We start from the raw sequence: 25,935 nt of genomic DNA on the forward strand, positions 1-25,935 counted from the left end.
TTTTTTGCAAAGGAACTCTTCATATATTTTAAATTTCAAAAATATATTTCATTGACGGTTCACATGTATTTAGCATATATTTGAAATGCACTTTGGCCAGAATTTATTTATTTGCTGTATGGGTTATTGCATCTGTCCAGCGATGGCAAATGTACTCCAAGAGACCGAAGCCAAATATCAGAGCTGTCGTGGGTCATCAGACTCACAGCAGCCAATGAGGAGACCTTTATGATCCACGGGGGGGAAAAAGCAGCTTCGCCTGGACCTTAAAGACGCCTGACCTTTAAACAAAAGCCCTGCAGCTTCAAACAGATCATGAAGAGACACTAAACCACCCGTAAACCATCAACACTGAGACCGTAACCCTCAGATTACTCGAGGCGGGTCAGTTTAACCATCACGAGTTCTAATGACCAAAGGTTTTTATAGTTAAAACTAAAACCATAAAAATATTCTTCATTAATTGAAATAAAATAAATGTTAACTGAAATTATAAAACAAATACATAAAAAAGGAAATAAATATCTAAAATACATAATTTAAAAAACATATTTTATTTCATTTAGTTTATAAGCTTTAGCTTAACCTGATGTACTAAAATAACCAAAACAGAAATAAAAAAATTGGGATGATCGGCCTACAGGACAGACCATTGTTATGACCACTCATGATGGACAATCGACCATGGAAAAGCCAAGCGATTTATCTCAGGTCTGCAGATGTGGGAGGATATGTAAAAATGAGAGGGGTCTGAAGATACATCAGTCGATGATGAAGTGCTTGCAACCTGAACATAATGTACAAGAATCTCCAGGCACATGATAAAGATGGGAGCAGAGACAGCATCATCGATGTATCGTAGGACACAAAGCACCAGACAATGGAGGGTACACAGGACATTAGACAAACTGGACAGGATACATGTGCAGGAGTGGTCCGAAAGGAACCTGTGAACTGGCCTGCTGCAGTGGCAAGGAAGGAGTGGGAGATGTTTGATCATGATGTGGACGAGGTGCTGGAAACAGCCTTGGCAGGAGATGTGGGGAAGAAGCTCAAGGCTATGGCTTCCATTATTTGGAGCATAGGTGCGGATCGCTTTGGAAAGAAAGAGCTGAAGGCTGAAACACACATCCAGCCGTGGATGGAGATAGCAATACTTAGAGGGGATCTGCGGAGACTGAGGAAGGCATTTCGTGAAGCAACAGCAGATGACAGACCAGCACTCACAGAAATTTGTGACAACCTGAGGGAGCGCATTAAGACCTTGCGAAGAGCTGAATGTCACTGTGACATACCCCATAAGCTGGTGGAGTTGACACTGAAAACCAACCATGTCCCAGAGCGTTTCCAGAAGCTCTTGCAGTGTTACTTTGACAACTTCTAAATGCGCTTCACCTGTGGAGATTTTACCACCGAATGGCAGAGGCTAGACATTGTCACTGGCTGCACGATTTCAGTGATCTTGTTTTTGGCAGCGATTAACCTTCTCGTTAAGTCAGACAGAGAAGTTGCGGCGGGGTGCAGTATTGGCCAGTGGCATCCAGCAGGTACCTGTAAGAGCATTTATGGATGACCTCACCATCACAGCAAAATCAGTACCTGAAGGGAGATGGATTTTGGAGGATCTGGTGGAGCTCACCGATTGGGCAAGAATGGAGTTTAAACCTGAAAAGTCCAGAAGCCTGGTATTGAGGAAGTGGCACATTCAGGACCGGTTCTGCTTCAGGATCAAAGACACCATCATCCCAACGGTCCTAGAGAGACCAGTGAAGAGCCTGGGAAGTGGGATAGGGAAGACCTCAACGATAAACAGAGTGTGACGGAGATGATTATCCAAGTAGACACCTGGATGACATCCTTAGAGAAGTGCGGCCTACCCTACAAATACAAAGCCTGGGGTTACCAACAAGGGGTACTTCCTAGACTGCTCTGGCCTCTGCTTGTTTATGAGGTACCTGTCTCTACCGTCGTGAGATTGGAGAGGAAGATTAACACCCATCTAAGGAGGTGGCTTTGTGTCCCAAGAAGTTCTGCTCCATTGGCCTTTACAGCAAAGGTAGCAAGCTGCAGCTGCCAGTGACATCAGTACTTGAGGAGTATAAAGCAACAAAGACACGCCAGGTCATGATGCTGCAAGACAACAAGGACGAGAGAGTACGCCAGGCAGGCATTGTGGTCAGGATAGGTCGTAAGTGGTCAGCCAGCAGAGCACTGACTGAGCCTGAGGACCGGATGCAGCATGCTGACATTATTGGAACAGTAGCTCAAGGCAGGCTTGGACTGGGTTGCCTCACCAGAATGAGCTGGAACAAAGCTGACCCAAAGGATCAGCGCAGCATGATACAGAGGGAGGTCCGCAAGGTAGAGGAGGAAACCCGGCATGTCCAGGCTGTTGCCATGAAAAAACAGAGCAGCTGGACAAGGTGGGAGGGCGTACAAGAAAGGGCCCTGACGTGGCAGGACATTTGGACCATGGAAGGACACCGGATAAAGTGTTCTTGATGTGTTCCGTCTATAATGTTTTTCCTACTCCATCAAACCTCCGTATTTGGGGGATGGCAGAGAGCCCCAGCTGCACACTATTGGCGCTTTTCCACTGCATGGTACGGCACGGTACGGTTCAGTACGGCTCACTTTTGGGGGGTTTTCCACTGGGTACGGTACCTGGTACCTGGTACTTTTTTTAGTACCACCTCGGCCGAGGTTCCAAGCGAACCGTACCGTTACCAAAACGTGACGTGTAAACTCTGCTGATCACTGATTGGCCGGAGAAAATCGTCATTACTGCGTCACTGAACTTGCGACACGAGACACAACAGACCCGCTAGATTTAAATCAGCACAGCCAGCAAAGGATCGGTCGCAACTTTTGTTTGTATCAACCAAAAAATGGCTGTTTCGTGGTCTGCTGAGGAAGTACAGACGTTCCTCTCGTTGATAGCCGAGGAGCGGATCCAGCGAGAGCTTGATGGGGCGACGTCTTGCTGTTAAAAACATCCACATGCCGAGAATGAAGAACACCATTCCGTCGATATGCTCCATTGTTGTGTGTTTGTTTTTGGCGCGATTACGATGATGTCACGGCAGTAGAGGCGGCGCAACTATAACGACACGTGAATAATCCCGCCCACTCTAAAGCGGTACTAAACTGCAGTGGAAACGCAAACCGAGCCGAACTGAGCCGTGCCGTACCGTGCCGAGCCGTGCCGTACCATGCAGTGGAAAAGCGCCATATGTGGAAGCCAACCTTGAACATGTCCTCTCAGTGTGCCAGTCAAGTTTGGCAGATGGGAAATTCTGGTGGCGTCATGATAAGATCCTGTCTCAGTTGGCGGATGGTGTGGAACAGGCAAGAAAGAAGGTTAAACTTCCCGGTGGGCACCACTTTATCCAGTTCGACAGCATTGCAGCAGGACAGAGTAGAGGGGTCCTGGCCTCAGCAAATGATTGGGAGATGCGGGCAGACCTGAAGAAACAGCTCAAATTCCCAGAGGAGATAGCACACACTAGCCTCAGACTGGATATTGTTCTCTGGGCGAGAGGCACCAAGCAGATGGTGCTCATGGAGTTAACTGTACCCTGGCAAGAAAGGATGGAGGTGGCCCATGAGCGCAAGCTCAAGAAATTTCAAGGCCTTATCCTCAAGAGCCAGCAAAATGGATGGAAGGCCTGGAATTTACCACTAGAAGTCGGCTGCAGGGGTTTTGCTGGGCAGTCACTCTGGAGAACCCTTGGGCTACTGGGGATTGAAGGGATGGCCAGGAAACGGCTGGTAGGCAAAGTCACCGAACAGGCTCTGGATCTGGATACAGCGGGAGGTGCGGTGGCAGAGCCAACCTGTTGAAGGACGAACAACGACATACAATTGGGTGGTGGTCAGCAGGGGTAGATCCAGGATGCTGTCGAGCCCGCCGGAGGTGTCACGGGCTTAAATCGGTGAAACACCAAGGAAGGGGGTGCCCATCTGATGACCGGCTATAACCACCAAACCTTGTACAGTTGAGAGAGGTAGCCAATCCTTGATCTGGTGCTTGAAAGGAGAAGAGAAGGAAAACGGTGCCACTGGCTCACAGTTGGTGCAGGGCCGAGTACCTGTAAAGGTGGGCCAGTTGCAATGGTCCCATCTTATTTTGCATATGCCTAATCTTTTATTATCCTCGCAGCGCGTTAGTTATGCGGTAATATTGCGGGGCGAATATTATTATTATTATATATTAATTGTAATTTTAATTTAATAATAAAAGTAACTTCATAATAATAATAATAGGCCTAATAAAAATAAGAATGTAACAGGCCTACATTAATTGGAAATGCCAAATCCTCTTAATATTGCCAATAATTGATGTTTTTGACAATATCTCTGGATATTGTCGATACAAGATCATTGTCGTTTGGGCTGCCTTGTTGAACATTATATTTCACACACTTTAAGCTCTTTTATTTTCCAAATGTAAAAGGATTAGTCCAGTGAATCGTTCAGGTTTTAATGCATACCGAACCGAAAGCATTGTAGTACTCTTCGCTTGGATTTAATTTAAAGTACAGCCACCACAAAATCAGACTTTAGCACCTCTTTTTACTTTGAGATCGTTCTGAAGTTAAATACAGTTTTAAAATCGTAAGATATAGTTTAGTAGCTATGATGCTATTTTTGAAATTAAATCTTTGCATAGGAAACAAGAAACACTGACATCTAACAATGCTTTGGAAAAAACTGTTAATCTTAAATCATATACACAAATAAAACAATGATCAAATAAGCATGTGTCATATTCTGTGTTCTAATCTCCTGAAACATTGGTGTCTCATATTTTAGAGCAGTCACTGCAATTTGGGAAAGAACTCAATTAAATCTGTATGTGTGTGAAAATATTCAGATGCAACCCCCTTTGTAATCTTCAACATTTTCATAAGTAACTGTAATTTAATTACACATTTTTTCTCAGTAACTGTAACAGACTACAGTTACATTTATTTTGTAATTAAATTACGTAATTCCGTTACATGTAACTAGTTACTCCCCAACACTGCTCGTTACACCCCTAATGCACAGACTGTTTCACATCACAACACAATAACTCCACAGCACACAGGTTCTGATTGTTCATGAGAGCTTGGCGTGTTTTTGTACTCACTTCATTGTTTTGTCCGGTTTTGGCGAGCATCTCCTGCAGCGCGCGGACAGACAGCGACTGCTCCAGAACAAAACTACAGATGCACAGATCTGGAGGAACATACTGAAACACACAGAAAACAAGCCACAAATGACACACAAACTCTGGTTCAGGATCATAAACAGCAGATTTTCCTTTTGGAATCGAACCCATGGCCTTGGTGTTGCTAGCACCATGTTTTACTGATTGAGCTGCAAGAAAAGCCTGCATTATATCTTTAGAACTACAAAGAAAGATATTGTGAAATAAGAAACAAGTCTCAATATTATGTGCAAATAACAAAACTTGTGTCTGTGTGCAAAAAGTACCAATTGCACTGAAATTACAGCAAAATAAAAATTAAAACTGGGTAAAAAATAAGTTGCAGTTTCTGTGAATATCCATTCTGTTTTTACTTAAACTGTTGCCTTCATTATTTAATGTATTTTTGAATAAATCTGCCATGAAAACAAGTTATTACAGTTTATATTTCAACAATAAATTAATATCATTGAAGAGTGATTTTTTTTTTTTGGCAATTAATTGTTTTGTATAAACAGTGTTACTTTAGTGTCATTGAGATGCCATGATAGTTTTCATTAATATTTTAAATCAGTTTTTATTGATATTTTCTGTTTTCATTTTAATTTTGGTTAGTTTTGCAATTTTACTGTTTATATATATATATATATATATATATATATATTTTTTTTTTTTATTTACAATTTTTATTTAAGTTTTAGTTTTTAGTTAGTTATCAAGTTAAACCAAATTAAAATAAGAAAAGTCGTTTATATTTTATTTTATTTCAGTTTATATTCATTTTATTTCAAATAATGAAATAGATTTTTAGGTTTCATTTTTAGTTTTAGTTAACTATAATAACCCTGTGTACAACTTTTTTTTTTTTTTTTGAGTGTTGATTATCAATCAATTTAATTATATATTTTTTAAAATAAACTTTACTTTCAGTTTTTTCAGCTAAATAAACTTTGGTAAATGTCACGCGTGTTTGAGCATCAGATCTTTCACACACCTTAAAGCCTGTATTTTATTTCAATGTAGAAAATCCAAACAATAACAGCAAGAAATGCCTGTGAAAATGTTATTTTAAAACATAAAATAATTGTAAAACATTCTGCAGCTCTTGTTCTCTGCTGGAAGTAGTTCTGGACTCACACAGAGTAAAAACTTGATGAATCCACTAATTCTGAGCTTCAGCTCCGTCTAATAACCGGGCATCCATAAGCGCTCAAAGATCTTCATTTTCAGGTCAATAATGGAGTTCATTATGCACAAGGAAACGGTGTGATTTAGTGTCGCTGTGTTCGGAGCAGGTTTGGGATTGAAGCCAAAGAGGCCAGAAGATCCCGCTGACAGTATAAGGTGAGCAACGAGGAGATAAATGAAGCACATGCAGCAGCAAACTGCCCTCCTTTACTGAGGAACAGCAAACAAAACTCCTGGAAGTGGATCACGATGTCCAGGTAATCCAGGTCTGCTGGAGAAACTTTCTCCGAGCTCCAGCTCTTTGTTATTAGGACGCGACCTGCAGAAGAACGTCTGCAGAACCAACTTCAGAGATTCTTTCTAGCAATCTGCACTAGTTTCTTTGACCCTGCAAACTCACCAGGGTTATTATAAAAAACTATGAAAATAAAATATTTGTAAAAATATTATAAAATTATATATAAAAAATAAATAATAATAATAATAAATGTATAAATATGTGATATTTCAGTTTTTCTTTTTTAATAAATCTGCAAAAATGTCAACAATTCTGTGTTTTTCTGTCAATATGGGGTGCTGTGTGTACATTAATAAGGAAAAAAAATGAACAATTGATTTTAGCAAATGGCTGCAATATAACAAAGAGTGAAAAATTTAAGGGGGTCTGAATACTTTCCGTACCCACTATATATATATATATATATATATATATATATATATATATATATTTTTTTTTTTTATTAAAATTAAATATTACATAATTATACATTATTTATTATTATCATAAAAACTAAAACCATTAAAAAATTACATAAAATGAAATACATTTAAATTAAGTAAAATAACAAACTTAAAGTTTTTAATTTCAGCTAGTTGCTACACTCTAAAAAATGCTGGGTTATTGTTTTAAACCAAATGCTGGGTTCAGCCTGTTGGGTCATTTTATTGGGTTATTTTTAATATTTTTACCCAAGTGCTGGGTCTCCGGTGGAACTTCTCAACAACGCAGCTGCTGAGAGCAAGTGCTTTTTAAGTCCGCAGCGGTTCTTTAATGTGGTGTAAATTATATTATTTTACGCAACGCAACATAAAGACGAGATGCCAGTGAGCTGCGTTCGCGCTGGAAACGCCTTTGCCTTGCATAACATTTGTTATAATACTGATATTAAAATATCTTCTCTAATCTCAGTACTGTTTGTTTTTGGGCAAGTTTTGGAGTCAGTCACAGCATCTCTCAGCTACGAGTGAAACGTGAGGCCGTGGTCTAAAGTTTACAGTTCCCCCGCGAACAGCAGCCCTTCAAAATGCTTGTTAAATGGGTTTAAATGTATGTAATATTGTAAACTATGCTGTATTCACCCAAATAAATTCAATTTGTCTTGTATTTTGTCCATAGGTGTTCTTGCTTGATAATAAATGTTTATGCTGTTGCCTCTAGTAATTCTGTGTGTGATTTTTAATTTACAGCCCATTTTAAGCCAGCAATATAATAATTTTTAAACAATAGATGACTTAAATTAAACAAACCAGCATGGTGGGTAAAAACATTTAACCCAACCAGCCGGATCAAAATAACCCAGCATGTGATTCTAGATTTTATTTTAAATTTTTAATAAAAACTATAATATACAATATTAAATATATCTCAATTATACTAAAATAACACGAAAACACAGACAGTGTTTAGATCCTTCAGTAAACATCCGGTGGGGTTTGAAGATGAATTGAAATGTTTTCAAACAAGACAAAACATGCATTAAAATAAGCTAAAACAACTAAGATCAAGATATTTTTAGCTTCCCAGATTTTAAAACTGATTTCTAGACCTGTAAAGGTCATGGAAAGTTGTAAAATGTTAAAACACAATAGGCTTTGGCTTTCCAGTTATGCCAAGATCTAAAACATTTGAGAAATTGAGTGAAAAAATAAATAAATAAATAAAATCCTGATCTTTAGCAGAGTAACTGGATCAATTCATCCAGATGCGTTTCTAAACAAAGAGCTGTTTCTCTAACGATGTTCAAGGCTCATAACATGAGGAGCAGCGCTACGATACAAACGAGCCAGAGCTTCTACAATATCAATACGTTGTTGATAAATCAATCTGACAAACGAGAGCAGCGCTGAACGACTGCAGATGAGACAGGAGCTGATGCATCCAGACAGACGTCAATGAAGACGGAAACAAACCTGGAGGGCTGAAAATCTCACCAATGTGCTGCCAAGATCTCAAAATACACACTTCCCAGGGCCCTATGACTTCTGTGGGATTTTTTTTAAAGGGAATAATCACACCATTTTCTTCCATGATTTCATTTTAACAGTAAACCTCTGTTGTGCAGCACTTTGTTTGCCAAAAATGAAAGGGTTTGTTTAATTTTCATTTTAATAAAATGTAAATTAATGTTTTATTCCTTCATTTGATTACCAGAATTTTTTTTATACATAACACAGAATTTCTAAAAAAAACAAATTCATAATAAAATTAAATAAAATTAAAAATGTAATTAAATTTACATGTTTTATTAATTAAATTGATTTTAAATGATTAAAATTTCATTAAAACATTAAAATGCAAAAAAAAAAAAAGAAAAATTAAAATGGAAAACACTAAATTTAAAAAAAATAATAATAAAATGCATTTCATAGGAACCTTAAAATGCAATTTTTCTTAAACTTTTAGTAAATTGTTCTTAACTTGTATAAGTTTACAATAATTATATAATATTAGCATTTTAACCTGTTTACAAAAACATAAATCCACGGTGCTGTAATGTGGCAGTATTACAGTGTGTTTATCTGAGAGTTCAGTGACCTTTGACCTCTGTTGTGTGACAGATAAGGGGACAAGGACCCAAGAGAAAGCAGACAGTGGTGGATGATGGATGATCACGTCACATCAAGTGTTAGATCACTTTAAGGTCACTTGATTCTTTTGTCTCAGAGCTGAAGTCTTCAAACGATGGATCAGATAAAGCCATCGAGATTACAGACCGCCAACATCACAACAGACTCCACTGACGCACTTCAGCTCTTCTGAGCAATCAAATCATACACTATGAATACTAGCCTACAACTTACTGCATGCTAGGGCTGCATGATATTGGAAAAAAACTCACATTGCGATATTTTGTTTTTCTGCTATATATTTTGCCATATGAAAAAAAAATAAAAAAATAAAAATCACCAGATGACTTGAAAAGCTCTATTTAGAAAAAAAAAAAAAAGTCAACGATTGGGGTGATTTTGTAGGCGAGAAAATCAGCATAGAAAATAAACTAATTACAAGCATAGATAAACATAACAGAACAAAGATACAAATGAAATAAACAGTGGTTTACATTTTTTCAGGTAAGTCTGAACAGTATTCAGGTACAGAAATTGAATAATCAAATGTAAAATAACACTGCATAGTCTTCACTGTATAAATTAAATCTAATAAATCTTTGTTAAAGCTGCAAAAGTTTAGAAAAAATTATCTCTGAGATAATTATCTTTTGTTGTTTGATTAACATTCATGGCACAGAAAGCCTCATTAAACTGCTGTGAACCAATATACTGTTACACATCCATTTTCTTTCTCAATTGTTTACCTTCAGCCATAAACAACTTACAAGGATACTTGCAGAGACATGCATTTTGACTAGGGATGTTCATTTCAGTTATTTTTCCCAACCGATAACAGATGCTCGTTAACCGATTATTAACTGTTAACCAACAAGATTTTAAATTAGAATTGAATTAAATTAGAAAGGATAAGTGTCTGTGACCCGAAAATTCTAACATTTGTTTTCCGGGGATTAATTTTACATGTGTAAAAAGTAGCAAACGACAGAACATGAGGATTTACATGGACATCATATCATATCACGCACCTTCTGCGAGCGGAGAAAAACATAATAAAGCTAGGCTATATATATATATATATATATATATATATATATATATATATATATATATATATACATAAATACATAAATACATACATACACATACAGTTGAAGATAAAATTATTAGCCCCCTATAAAATATTTCATTATTTTTTAAATAATTTCCCAGTGCTGTTTAACAGAGAGAAGATTTTTTCAACACAGCATTTCTAAACATAATTATTTATTTAGGAAGCTCAGAATGTTTGTAATATAAATAGAAACAAAATTATAACCAAGAATAAAAAAAGTCTAAAAGGCCAAAATTATTAGCCCTCTGATGTTAATAGTCAACGGTGTATCCCTTTTGCTTGATAAGAGCCTTTAGCTGTAGTTCTCAACAAGTTCCACACACGTCGCAGCCCATTCCTCCTCAGCAAATCTCTCAAGCTCCTCCAGATGTGTTGGTCTCCTGCATGGACTCTGGTCTTCAGTGAGCCCCACAGATTTTCTATTGGATTCAAGTCTGGTTGTTCTTCAAACTTCAGTCTACAAACCCGATTCCAAAAAAGTTGGGACACAAATTGTGAATAAAAAAGGAATGCAATAATTTACAAATCTCATAAACTTATATTTTATGCACAATAGAATATAGATAACATATCAAATGTTGAAAGTGAGACATTTTGAAATGTCATGCCAAATATTGGCTCATTTTGGATTTCATGAGAGCTACACATTCCAAAAAAGTTGGGACAGGTAGCAATAAGAGGCGGAAAAGTTAAATGCACATATAAGGAACAGCTGGAGGACCAATTTGCAACTTATTAGGTCAATTGGCAACATGATTGGGTATAAAAAGAGCCTCTCAGAGTGGCAGTGTCTCTCAGAAGTCGAGATGGGAAGAGGATCACCAATTCCCCCAATGCTGCTGCGAAAAATAGTGGAGCAATATCAGATATTAGTTTCTCAGAGAAAAATTGCAAAGAGTTTGAAGTTATCATCATCTACAGTGCATAATATCATCCAAAGATTCAGAGAATCCGGCTAAAACTCTATAGGTCAAAAAAGCCAAATCTAAACATGATCCAGAAGCGCAGGCATATTCTCTGGGCCAAGGCTCATTTAAAATGGACTGTGGCAAAGTGGAAAACTGTTCTGTGGTCAGACGAATCAAAATTTGAAGTTCTTTTTGGAAAACTGGGACGCAATGTCATCCGGACTAAAGAGGACTAGGACAACCCAAGTTGTTATCAGCGCTCAGTTCAGAAGCCTGCATCTCTGATGGTATGGGGTTGCATGAGTGCGTGTGGCATGGGCAGCTTACACATCTGGAAAGGCACCATCAATGCTGAAAGGAATATCCAAGATCTAGAACAACATATGCTCCCATCCAGATGTCGTCTCTTTCAGGGAAGACCTTGCATTTTCCAACATGACAATGCCAGACCACATACTGCATCAATTACAACATCATGGCTGCGTAGAAGGAGGATCCGGGTACTGAAATGGCCAGCTTGCAGTCCAGATCTTTCACCCATAGAAAACATTTGGCGCAACATCAAACTTCTTTATAATACTCCTCATGGCTGTTCTTGACACTTGAAAATGCTTTGATAAACATGTATATGCTTCTCCTCTTTTGTGAGCATTAAAAATAATATGAAAAATATAATAAGAAATACTGTGTTAAAACGCCCTTGCTCTGTTAAACATCACTTGGGAAATATCTGAAAAAGAACTGAAATTTCATAGGGGGGCTAATAATTTTGTCTTCAACTGTATATATACAGGTGCTGGTCATATAATTAGAATATCATCAAAAAGTTGATTTATTTCACTAATTCCATTCAAAAAGTGAAACTTGTATATTATATTCATTCATTACACACAGACTGATACATTTCAAATGTTTATTTTGATGATTAGAGCTTACAGCTCATGAAAGTCAAAAATCAGTATCTCAAAATATTAGAATATTTACATTTGAATTTGAATAAATGACCATCCCTACAGTATAAATTCTGGGTATCTCTTGTTCTTTGAAACCACAATAATGGGGAAGACTGCTGACTTGGCAATGATCCAGAAGACGAACATTGACACCCTCCACAAAGAGGGTAAGTCACAGAAGGTCGTTACTGAAAGGTGTGGCTGTTTACAGAGTGCTGTATCAAAGCATATTAAATGCAAAGTTGACTGGAAAGAAGAATTTGGGTAGGAAAAGGTGCACAAGCAACAGGGATGACCGCAAGCTTGAGAATACAGTCAAGCAAAGCCGATTCAAACACTTGTGAGAGCTTCACAAGGAGAGAACTGAAGCTGGAGTCAGTGCATCAAGAGTCACCACGCTCAGACGTCTTCAGGAAAAGGGCTACCAAGCCACTTCTGAACCAGAGACAACATCAGAAGCATCTTACCTGGGCTGTGGAGAAAAAGAACTGGACTGTTGCTCAGTGGTCCAAAGTCCTCTTTCAGATGAAAGTAAATTGTACATTTCATTTGGAAATCAAGGTCCCAGAGTCTGTAGGAAGAGTGGAGAGGCACAGAATCCATGTTGCTTGAAGTCCAGTGTGAAGTTTCCACAGTCAGTGATGATTTGGGCTGCCATGTCATCTGCTGGTGTTGGTCCACTGTGTTTTCTGATGTCCACAGTCAACGCAGCCATCTACCAGGAAATTTTAGAGCACTTCATGCTTCCTTCTGTTGACAAGCTTTATGGAGATGCTGATTTCATTTTCCAGCAGGACTTGGCACCTGCCCACACTGCCAAAGGTACCAAAAGCTGGTTCAATGACCATAGTGTTACTGTGCTTGATTGGCCAGCAAACTCGCCTGACCTGAACCCCATAGAGAATCTATGGGGTATTGTGAAGAGGAAGATGAGAGACACCAGACCCAACAATGCAGAAGAGCTGAAGGCCACTATCAGAGCAACCTGGGCTCTCATAACACCTGAGCAGTGCCACAGACTGATCGACTCCATGCCACGCCGCATTGCTGCAGTAATTCAGGCAAAAGGAGCTCCAACTAAGTATTGAGTGCTGTACATGCTCATACTTTTCATTTTCATACTTTTCAGTTGGCCAAGATTTCTAAAAATCCTTTCTTTGTATTGGTCTTAAGTAATATTCTAATATTTTGAGATACTGATTTTTGACTTTCATGAGCTGTAAGCTCTAATCATCAAAATTAAAAGAAATAAACATTTGAAATATATCAGTCTGTGTGTAATGAATGAATATAATATACAAGTTTCACTTTTTGAATGGAATTAGTGAAATAAAAACTTTTTGATGATATTCTAATTATATGACCAGCACCTGTATGTGTATATGTATATGTATATGTATATGTATATGTATATATATATATATATATATATATAAAAAAAAACACGAATAAATAGGCCTATAAGAGAAATATATTTTTACTTAAAATAATAAATTAAGAAACCGAATGCAGTTTCGGTTCATTTTTGTGGTGTGCGAAAGGAAACCAAGACGGCAGAAAGCGGCATCCTATTTTTCTTTAGGCCTATTTTACTAAGCACAGATTCTAATTTAAAAGCACAGATTTGTTTTTATTGTGAATGTACACAAATAAAAGTACTCATGTACTCAGTAAACAGCTGCCTCGTTCTGAGGTGCTGAGGTGCGACACGACAGCTGTCGCGTCCGGTGTAGACAAGGTGTCTGTGTGTGAGCAAAAAACGATCAGTTTAAATATAACAATCAATATACTAAACATCGCACATCCTGCGATGTGAATATCGTGGATGCGCACATTGCGATATCGATGCTGAAATGATATATCGTGCAGCCCTACTGCACGCTACTTAAAAATGAAAAGTCTACACACACATTCCACAAATATAAAATAAAATAAATTATTGTAAAATAAAAACTAAACACATACTAAAGATTAATTCATAACAAAATATTAAAAGTACTGTTGAAATGAAAACAAATCAAAAACTAATTCATAAAAGTTTAAAATACATAAAAAATAAATTAACTAATAATTAATAAAATGTTACAATTAAAATAAATGCTTAAAAGCAAAATAAACTTACTAATAATTAACTAATTTACAAAAATATTAGAATGAATACTTTTAAAATAAAAACAAATCAAAATAACACTAATAATTGCAACACTAAAATTACAAGTAATTTATTTTATAAAATATTAAAATCAAAATAAATACTTTTACAAATAAAATCTAAAAACACTGTCATAAATACACAATTAAAATACTTTTAAAATACAAATGAATCAAAATAACACTAATAATTCATAAAAATACAAAAACTTAATTCATAAAATATTACAATTAAAATAAACACTTTTAAACAAAACAAAACACTAATTCATAAAAATATACAATACGAACATCAAAATAAAACACTAATAATGAATAAAAATAAATACTTTTAAAATAAAAGCTAATCAAAATAAAACATGTACTGACAGTTAATTAATAAAACTATACAATTTAAATAAATTCTTTTAAAATAAAAATGAATCAAAATTAATCCCTTACTAAATATTGTTAATTTAAATATTTAGTTTTTACGAACGAACATCAGAGAATCATTAACATGAATCATGAACGTGTTGTTAAATATTAAATATTAACTGAAACTCTGAGTGCGTATTTGAGGTCAAAGGTCTTCAGAACGGTTTGGGAATCTGCAGACGCTGATGCAGGTGTGTTTTCGTTCAGACAGTCATCGATCAGGAGTGAGTCCGGCTGAAGTGTTTTAAGCTCATCAGGTGTGAAAAGTGGATCATTAGTTCTCTTTCTCCCTGAGGAGCGATGCCTCTCATAAGAATAGAAATCACACACAATGAACTCAACACATCCTCCTCGTCTCAGATAATTACCATCACTTACTCATCAGCGCTCGTCTCCATCCACAGCGCAGGACGAGAAACACGCAAACAAAGATAAAGCGCAATAAAGTCAGCGAGGAGTCACATCTATGAACGCGACACCAACAACCATAACCACAATAACTAAGATAACTATAACAATAACTATAAACAAAAATCACGATAACTCTGATAAAGGAAACTATAATAACTACAACGATATCCACCACAACTATGATAACTATACTATAATATCTATAACTACAACTATAATAACAATGATAATAATAACCACAACTATAACCATGACAATAACTATAACAATAACCACAATAACTATAACGAGAACTGTTGCAATAATTATAATGAAACTAAAATAACTACAATGATAAATGTAATAACTACAACAACTACTATTACGATAACCACAATGTCAACTATTACAATAACTACAACAATGAAATACATATAACGACAACCATAACGATAACTGTATTAACTATAACTAGAACAACTATGATAACTATGACATTAACTATAACGATAAATGTAATAACTATAACTACAGTGATGACTATAACAATAACCACAATGACAACAACTATAATGATAACTACAACAACGATAACAACAAACAACCAAAATGTTAACTATAATGGTAAGTGTAACAATAACTATGATAACTGCAACAATAACAATGACCATAACAACTATAATAACTGTATTAGCATTCACACCAGCAGACAATATTTTGTTGTTTATTATATGCACATACTGCAGTTTTGTTGTCTTGAGCTCTTTAATGTTGGATTGTGATTGGCTGTCAGTGTTTTTTATCGTTCATCAAAAGGAAGGAATCATTCAGAAAGTGATTCCGGCTGCATTATAGTTGTGCTGTGGACTCACTATTCTCTTAGAATGACCACTAAAGCTTTATGGTTATAGATATTGTTATAGTTATTATCCATGGTGTGAACAGGCTTTAATTAACAAAGAGCTCAGGTTCAGTGATTCAGAGGATTCATGAGCACTGGATCAATTAATGATGTTCGCAATTAAAAGCTCAAAATCTCTCACAGCAGAGAAATACGACACAAACACACAGAACAAGAAACACACTCAAGATATAAACAGCAGCAGATACAGTGTGTTTACTGATGCACAGCTGATGATGATGATGATGATGTTTCTCTCATGTGAAGAACAGGCTGAAGTTATGAGTTGTGACCCTGCAGCACAAAAGCAGTCATAAGCAGCACAGGTATATTGGTAGCAATAACCAACAATACATTGTATGCGTCAAAATTATCCATTTTTCTTTTATGCCAAAAATCATTAGGATATTAAGTAAAGATCATGTTCCATGAAGATATTTAGTACATTTGCTACTGTAAATATATCAAAACTTCATTTTTGATTAGTAATATGCATTGCTAAGAACTTGAATGTGATTCTCAATATTTCCTTTTTTTTTTTTGCACCCTCAGATTCCAAAGTTTTTCTCAGCCAAATATTGTCCTATCCTAATAAACCATACATCAATGGAAAGCTTATTTATTCAGATGATGTATAAATCTCTATTTCAAAAAATTGACCGTTATGACTGGTTTTGTGGTCAAGGGTCACATTTATAGGGTCATTCCATGTCAAATCAACCAAATTTCAAAACCTTTGGTTGATGCATTACTAGTTTCAACATTACTTTTTCTTCAGACATTCTGCTTTAAATACAATAAGTATCAGCTGTATACAAAGTGACCAACATTTGGTTTTTAAGTTATAAATAGGCAATATTCAACAATCTGAAAACAGAGCCTCATTGAGATCCCCATAACTCTGGACCTGAACGATGTAGGGCCTTGAAAAGGAAGATTCCAAAAGAAAAGTTTATTAAGAACTACAATCTAAAATCATATTGTGATATCTTTAATATTTCTTGAGTTATAGGCATGCAAATTTTGGAAAAAGAATACGTATGGCACTCCGACAGGTATGTTCAATGCAGACGGAAGTAAACGAGATACATCTCTAGTTTCAACATTATTTGTTCTTCAGACATTCCTCTTTAAAATAAAAGAAAGTATCATATTTTTGCAAATTGACCCACATTTGGTTTTTGACCACTGAAAACGTGTACATTTTAACAGTTTACTCCTAGAGCCATATTGAAATTCCAATATCTCTGGAACCGAACCATATAGGGCCTTACAAATGAAGATGCCAAAAGAGAAGTTTGTTAAGACCCAACATCTAAAAGGGCATTAAGATATCTTTAATACTTTTTGAGTTACAGGCCTGCAAACTTTAGAGAAAAAACTTGAAAAGTGCTGTTTCCCCGTTTTTGAACGGTCACCATTGGCACATAATGCAACAAAGATTGCTAAAGTCAACAGATTTTACTAACAAACCTACCAATCTCTGTGTAAAGGTAACATAATAATGCTGCAATCTTTCTAAATTCAATTTTACCACCCTGTAATTTGGCTCCGAATCTCAGGTGAAAATTGCCATTATGACCCCCCTCTACAAAACAGTGGATTACTCAGTAAATATTCCTCCATGACATTTAATATTTTGGTTTTCATCTCTATACATGTCTGTCTTTCTTCCGAAAAAATATAACCAAAATCAAAAATTTAAGCCGGGGACCTCTGGTTGAGTTGACACGGAATGACCCCTCATTGACTGATGATTCTCCTCACCTTGGCTTCAGACGTGGGCTCCAGGTAACACAGGCGGTTCCCCAAACCCTCGGCGCTCAGACAGAACTTGCGGTTCTCCTTCTGAATGCAGGCCACACACTGCAGAACTACCTCATCGTCCTGAGGGAACAAACACGGTCAGATAAACCAGAACTCACAGATACCGGTGGTCACTGAGCACGTTTACATGCACACTAGCAAGCTGATAACTCACAAATATCAGCTTATTAAAATAACCAGTTCCCCATTTGCATGCACATCAGTAACCTGACTTTATTAATAAATCACGTTATTTCCCTGAAGTGACGACAAAATATAATCATTTGCATATCTGACTATGAGTATACCATATGTTTTCAGTTGCAATGTTAAATAAATTGCTTGCAACATGTCTGCATGTCGTATATTATCCTCTCAAGCATGCAGCGTTTTGACTGAATGCACGAGACGAGAACACATTTTTTTTCATTTGCTGAGTCATGAAAGAGTCTGTGTTTGTGATAGATTTCCTTCTTTCTTTAATGCAAAACTTTTGTTCTGTCTAGATGCGCTTAAATCTGCACTAACGATACGTTCCTGTCACGATCATGCCAATAAGCTGACAGAAAGTGGGTTATTGCGTTTACATGCTGCGTGAAATTGGTGTAAGAGATTAAAAAAAAAAACGGTTTATGCTTACTCTGTTTATGACGTTTATAACGCACTCAATGAACACTTAAACATCTGATCAGATCAAGCAGAAGTCCTGAATAATTCATTTATGACCAAACAACCTCGGTGACTTCAGTCAGATTATTACTTCTTCATGAAATTAATACATGACACTTTTATCCAAGCATACAGTGTATTATCACTGTACTGAATTCAATTACAAAAATAGGTTAAAAATAAACTTTTCAAAATAACAAAAATACAATTTAAATGCAGTATAAAAATACACACACAGTGCGCAAATATAAAAAAAAAAAAAAACAGACTTTATATTATGTTTATATTTACTTTTCCTGCAAAATATATAGCGATATGAAAAATACAGAAATTTTCACCAGACTACTTGTACAGCTTTATTTAGAAATAATTATTATATAAGTTGATTTAATGAGTGCATTTGCAATAAAAAATAAAAATAATTTGAAAAAATAAAAAATAAATAAAATTAGGTTTAAAAACGTTTTATGCTTTTAATAAGCTAAATTCCCACAATTTGTGACCAGTTTAATATGACTATATTAAATTATAACAACGAGTTTGTGATACTGATTATAATATTGAGATTGTGACATTATTAAAAAAAAATATTAAGCAAAATAAGAAATATATTGTAATGATACTGAGAAACAAATACTGTAAAATTAAAAAAAGTGTAGTAAAAATACTGTTACTTTAAATGACTAATATTTATGTTTTATTTATTTCATTTTCAAACAGCAAAAAGGTTTTTATTTTGACAGGTTGCCAGCAAATAACACATTAGAGCGTCTCAGAGCAGCTGGATTCACAGTAAATTAATCAATCTGTTGTCAGACACTGAAATACTGTATGAACAACACGTGCAAATGTCACGCTTGAAATCAGTAAAGCATTCATTTATTTAATTCAATCACAGCTTGTGAGATTTGACAAATCACACTAAGTCATATAGCACTATAGATTTTGTTTTGATGTATTGTGCAGCCCTAATCTGAACATTTTCAACCAATATCTAGATGTCTTTTTCAGAAGGCTGCTTCGTTTCAGTGTTTTTATAAGAGCCTGTTAGAGTGGATTAAACCCGATGACTGAATACAAGCACATTGCTACGACTGAAACACGATCAAACCTTCTGCAGTTTCACAACCAAACTGAATTACTCCATATGGAAGCGTAGCTCGTGTGTGTGTGTGTGTGTGTGTGTGTTTCTCTGGTGAATGTGCTGATGTTGTCAAATGCTGCAGCACAATATCCAGATGCTTCTTTTAATCAGAGAATATTCTGCAGCATCCCACCGTCTGCTTTATTAAATATAAATAGCTGATTGATATCTGCATCGTGCTGCACTGACGCATCACCGAGGGTCAAAGGTCAACGGATCACACACCTTCCTCTGCCAATGTGACGAGCAAAAATAATGAGGATTATGATGGCAGCGGCTGAGGTTAATTAATGGAGAGGAGTTACACAGATCTGCATGTTTACAGTGTGCTAGCAACCTCTACGGTCACGTCTCATTTCATCTCATATTTATACAGTATATATTAGGGGTGTAACGGTACGAGTCTTTTGATTTGGTACGCATGTGTTCCAAACAAATCGTTACATTTTTTCAGGAAGTTCAGACAATAAATGCTGTTTTGACGCGGCACGACAGATCATCCCTTCATCTTTATTACTAGTTTTAACGCAAAATAAACATGAATGAACATCTCACCCCTTCCATAATCCTTTAATTAGTGTTTCAACCGTGAAAAGACGTCAATTAAAACAGCTTGTAAACACAATGTCACGTAGCATTTTAATTACCTCAAGCAAGTCATCAGTGTCTCCAGCTCGTTATTTGCTAGAGAAATGAAGTCTAGAGAAATTAAGTCTAATATTAGACTAGTCCTATATTTCATTATATTTATTCTACCTGTTAGTGATGTCTTAATTATTTAATGTATATGTTTAAATAAATATTTTAAGAAACAGGTTATGACTCTGTAAATTATTATATTTCAAATTGTATAATTTAGAAGTTACTTTAAAAACTATTTACATGTTTGCATACAATTTTTTTAATCTGAGTGTTGATTATTATAGTTAAAAATAAATAGTAAATGAATTTAAATTTGGGTTTTGTTGTTAATTGTAACCTTATAGTGATGTAAAAGGGCTCCCTATAGTTTAGAGCAGAAGCTGAGGAATTTTATCCCTAAGAAAATTAATTATAATTGAATTTATTTAAAGAAAGCGCAATTTGTCCAGTAAACCATTGTAAAAAAAACAAAAAAAAACAAAAAAAAAAACAGCAAATTTATGTTTAGTTTTTTCTTCTGAAACCATACTGAACCATACTATCATATATCATATATGCCATTTGATAAAAAAAAACTAAACAAAACAAGAATGTCATCAATTTAATGTAGAAATATGATGGAGCTGTAGAAGTTCTCAGGTCCTGCTGAAGTGAAGCGTGACTCAGACGGAGCGGATGTGACTCAGATCAGCTAATAACGCTCAAAATCAGCACAACACACTCATCACTAGCGTCCCATTATCAGCCCAGCCGCCTCACACAGCTCTGGAGATCAGAGAAACCGTCTGAGATCAGCACAGACAGAGAAACTAATGCAAACGAGGCTCTGGAACAAATAATTCTTCTATTAATCGCAATGATTCATCTGACAAAGACTTATTATATGTGCAATTGAATGATCAAAGATAATTTATTTAAAGTTAATTCAAATGCAAAATGTTACAATAATTAAAATATTTTGGCCAACATTTAGGATTTATGTATTTGAATTGCATATAAAACCTCCATAAACTAATAAACTGATTGTGATCACACTTCTCAGTCATACATTAACGTAACAACTGAATGTGTTTTGAATACACAATAACCATGTTTATATATTTATCATCGATAAATCCAATTTCTTTTCAACTCATATTTTAATTAATTGAATATTGCTTGTAAAATGAATACATTTAACAGGTTTATATGAAGACTGCTTCCACCACAAGAAACAAAAATTACAAAGACTTTTTTTCCCCGAAATGTGAATTTTTTTACTCTGAATTCTGAGTTTACATCTCGCAATTTTTTTCATGACATGGAATAAAAAATGTAATTGCAGCTTTATATCGTGCAATTTGGACTTTAAATTGCGCAATTTGGACTTTATATCCTGCAATTTGGACTTTATATCCTGCCATTTGGACTTTATATCGTGCAATTTGGACTTTATATCGTGCAATTTGGACTTTATATCGTGCAATTTGGACTTTATATCCTGCAATTCGGACTTTATATCCTGCAATTCGGACTTTATATCCTGCAATTCGGACTTTATATTGCGCAATTTGGACTTTATATCGTGCCATTTGGACTTTATATCGTGCCATTTGGACTTTATATCGTGCAATTCGGACTTTATATCGTGCAATTCGGACTTTATATCGTGCAATTCGGACTTTATATTGCGCAATTTGGACTTTATATCCTGCAATTTGGACTTTATATCCTGCAATTCGGACTTTATATCGTGCAATTTGGACTTTATATCGTGCAATTTGGACTTTATATCGTGCAATTTGGACTTTATATCGTGCAATTTGGACTTTATATTGCGCATAATTTGGACTTTATATCCTGCAATTCGGACTTTATATTGCGCAATTTGGACTTTATATCCTGCAATTCGGACTTTATATTGCGCAATTCGGACTTTATATCGTGCAATTTGGACTTTATATCGTGCAATTTGGACTTTATATCGTGCAATTTGGACTTTATATTGCAATTTGGACTTTATATCCTGCAATTCGGACTTTATATTGCGCAATTTGGACTTTATATCCTGCAATTCGGACTTTATATTGCGCAATTCGGACTTTATATCGTGCAATTTGGACTTTATATCGTGCAATTTGGACTTTATATCGTGCAATTTGGACTTTATATTGCAATTTGGACTTTATATTGCGCAATTCGGACTTTATATTGCGCAATTCGGACTTTATATCCTGCAATTCGGACTTTATATCCTGCAATTCGGACTTTATATCTTATATCCTGCAATTTGGACTTTATATCCTGCAATTCGGACTTTATATCTTATATCCTGCAATTTGGACTTTATATCCTGCAATTTGGACTTTATATCCTGCAATTCGGACTTTATATCCTGCAATTCGGACTTTATATCGCGCAATTTGGACTTTATATCGTGCAATTTAGACTTTATATCGTGCAATTTGGACTTTATATCCTGCAATTTGGACTTTATATCCTGCAATTTGGACTTTATATTGCGCAATTTGGACTTTATATTGCGCAATTTGGACTTTAAATTGCGCAATTTGGACTTTAAATTGCGCAATTTGGACTTTAAATTGCGCAATTTGGACTTTATATCGTGCAATTTGGACTTTATATCGTGCAATTTGGACTTTAAATTGTGCAATTTGGACTTTAAATTGTGCAATTTGGACTTTAAATTGCGCAATTTGGACTTTATATCCTGCAATTTGGACTTTATATCATGCAATTTGGACTTTATATCCTGCAATTCGGACGTTAAATTGCGCAATTTGGACTTTAAATTGCGCAATTTGGACTTTATATCCTGCAATTTGGACTTTATATCGTGCAATTTGGACTTTATATTGTGCAATTTGGACTTTAAATTGTGCAATTTGGACTTTAAATTGTGCAATTTGGACTTTATATCCTGCAATTTGGACTTTATATCGTGCAATTTGGACTTTATATCCTGCAATTTGGACATTTTTCTCAAAACTCTGAATTGTGCGTCTGAATTGTAAGATAAGAAGTCACAATTACCTTTTTTATATATATTTTTTTTCCATGACAGAATACATTTATAGATTTCGTTTCATTTGACCCATCTGACCCGTTTCATTTATGTATGACTGACACAAACATACATTACGTTTATTAATTTATGTTAAAACGTTGTAATCCAAATGCATGGAGATTTTACAAGCAACTTAAATATTAAAATCATAAATTCAGGCCTGAACATGTTTTTAAGTGTTTGCTCAAACATCAGAGGAAGAGTCTGAATGACGTCCGAGATGAGCGGCTGTAATGAGACTGAAGTGACCGTGAGCTTTAATGACTCACATTTAGAAACAAACACGAGTTTAAGAGCGAGACTATAACGAACATAATGGTTCATTTACAGACCAAATAAACGTCAAACTGCCTGCGCTGCATATTTAATGCAATTCATCCGGTGATGATCCAGAGTTTAGATGAATCACTTCTGCCTGTTTTATTCTCAATTATAAGTCACTTTGGGCAAAAGCATCTGGTAAATGAATAAATGAATAAATGCAAATGAAATACAGCCAGAGGATCAAAACATATTCATGCTTCAGCAGACACTAAAACAAATGAAAACCACTTGATCACTGCATCAGCATCAGCTGCAAATGTCTGTCTGGGGAATCCAGGTCATTTCCCAAAGGAAAGAGGAATCACAAACCAGATACAGTTATACTGCATATGCATTTGGCAGATGATTTTATACTGCTGGGCTACAGGATCTCCATAATGTTTCTACAGTAATGAGGATGCTTGCATTTAAATGCATTGCCATATCAGCTTCACAGGCAAACATCCTACATTCACCAAACATTACAATACATACAAACACTGTATAAAATTCAAATTAGAAAAGACTAGATATAAAGATAAAATACTGTAATATATTTTTATATATGTAAAAGTGTAATATAATTTTATATATTTCATTTAAATATACATGTATAATTTATATAAATTTATTCTGCACACAGGGCAGTTTTACATAAACATTTTAATGATATAATTAGAAGTATAATTACTCCAATTTGTTTTTGAAATCTAATCATTTAAAGTCGCTGTTTTCAGGACAGATTTATACAAATATACAATAAATAAAAAAGACAACACCAAGAGGTTAAAGTAAACATACAGGTGCTGGTCATATAATTAGAATATCATCAAAAAGTTGATTTATTACACTAATTCCATTCAAAAAGTGAAACTTGTATATTATATTTATTCATTACACACAGACTGATATATTTCAAATGTTTATTTCTTTTCATTTTGATAATTAGAGCTTACAGCTCATGAAAGTCAAAAATCAGTATCTCAAAATATTAGAATATTTACATTTGAGTTTGAATAAATGACCATCCCTACAGTATAAATTCTGGGTATCTCTTGTTCTTTGAAACCACAATAATGGGGAAGACTGCTGACTTGGCAATGATCCAGAAGATGAACATTGACACCCTCCACAAAGAGGGTAAGTCACAGAAGGTCATTACTGAAAGGTGTGGCTGTTTACAGAGTGCTGTATCAAAGCATATTAAATGAAAAGTTGACTGGAAGGAAGAATTTGGGTAGGAAAAGGTGCACAAGCAACAGGGATGACCGCAAGCTTGAGAATACAGTCAAGCAAAGCCGATTCAAACACTTGGGAGAGCTTCACAAGGAGAGAACTGAAGCTGGAGTCAGTGCATCAAGAGTCACCACGCTCAGGCGTCTTCAGGAAAAGGGCTGCCAAGCCACTTCTGAACCAGAGACAACGTCAGAAGCATCTTAACTGGGCTGTGGAGAAAAAGAACTGGACTGTTGCTCAGTGGTCCAAAGTCCTCTTTTCAGATGAAAGTAAATTTTACATTTCATTTGGAAATCAAGGTCCCAGAGTCTGAAGGAAGAGTGGAGAGGCACAGAATCCATGTTGCTTGAAGTCCAGTGTGAAGTTTCCACAGTCAGTGATGATTTGGGCTGCCATGTCATCTGCTGGTGTTGGTCCACTGTGTTTTCTGAAGTCCACAGTCAACGCTGCCATCTACCAGGAAATTTTAGAGCACTTCATGCTTCCTTCTGTTGACAAGCTTTATGGAGATGCTGATTTCATTTTCCAGCAGGACTTGGCACCTGCCCACACTGCCAAAGGTACCAAAAGCTGGTTCAATGACCATAGTGTTACTGTGCTTGATTGGCCAGCAAACTCGCTGACCTGAACCCCAGAGAGAATCTATGAGGAAGATGAGAGACACCAGACCCAACAATGCAGATGAGCTGAAGGCCACTATCAGAGCAACCTGGGCTCTCATAACACCTGAGCAGTGCCACAGACTGATCGACTCCATGCCACGCCGCATTGCTGCAGTAATTCAGGCAAAAGGAGCCCCAACTAAGTATTGAGTGCTGTACATGCTCATACTTTTCATTTTCATACTTTTCAGTTGGCCAAGATTTCTAAAAATCCTTTCTTTGTATTGGTCTTAAGTAATATTCTAATATTTTGAGATACTGATTTTTGACTTTCATGAGCTGTAAGCTCTAATCATCAAAATTAAAAGAAATAAACATTTGAAATATATCAGTCTGTGTGTAA

The 25,935-nt window shown here is 35.7% G+C and overlaps 1 protein-coding gene across 1 annotated transcript in view; it reads right to left on the bottom strand.

The window, feature by feature from the left end:
• LOC131522692 (ryanodine receptor 3) overlaps positions 1–25,935 on the bottom strand; it is a 188,814-nt gene that overhangs the window by 148,313 nt on the left and 14,566 nt on the right. The window contains 2 exon segments of the mRNA XM_058748334.1: positions 5,135–5,236; positions 17,831–17,950. Coding sequence (XP_058604317.1) covers positions 5,135–5,236; positions 17,831–17,950 — 222 coding nt within the window.

This window comes from Onychostoma macrolepis, chromosome 17 (genome assembly GCF_012432095.1).
Source record: "Onychostoma macrolepis isolate SWU-2019 chromosome 17, ASM1243209v1, whole genome shotgun sequence".
In the NCBI taxonomy this organism is placed as follows: Eukaryota; Metazoa; Chordata; class Actinopteri; order Cypriniformes; family Cyprinidae; genus Onychostoma; species Onychostoma macrolepis.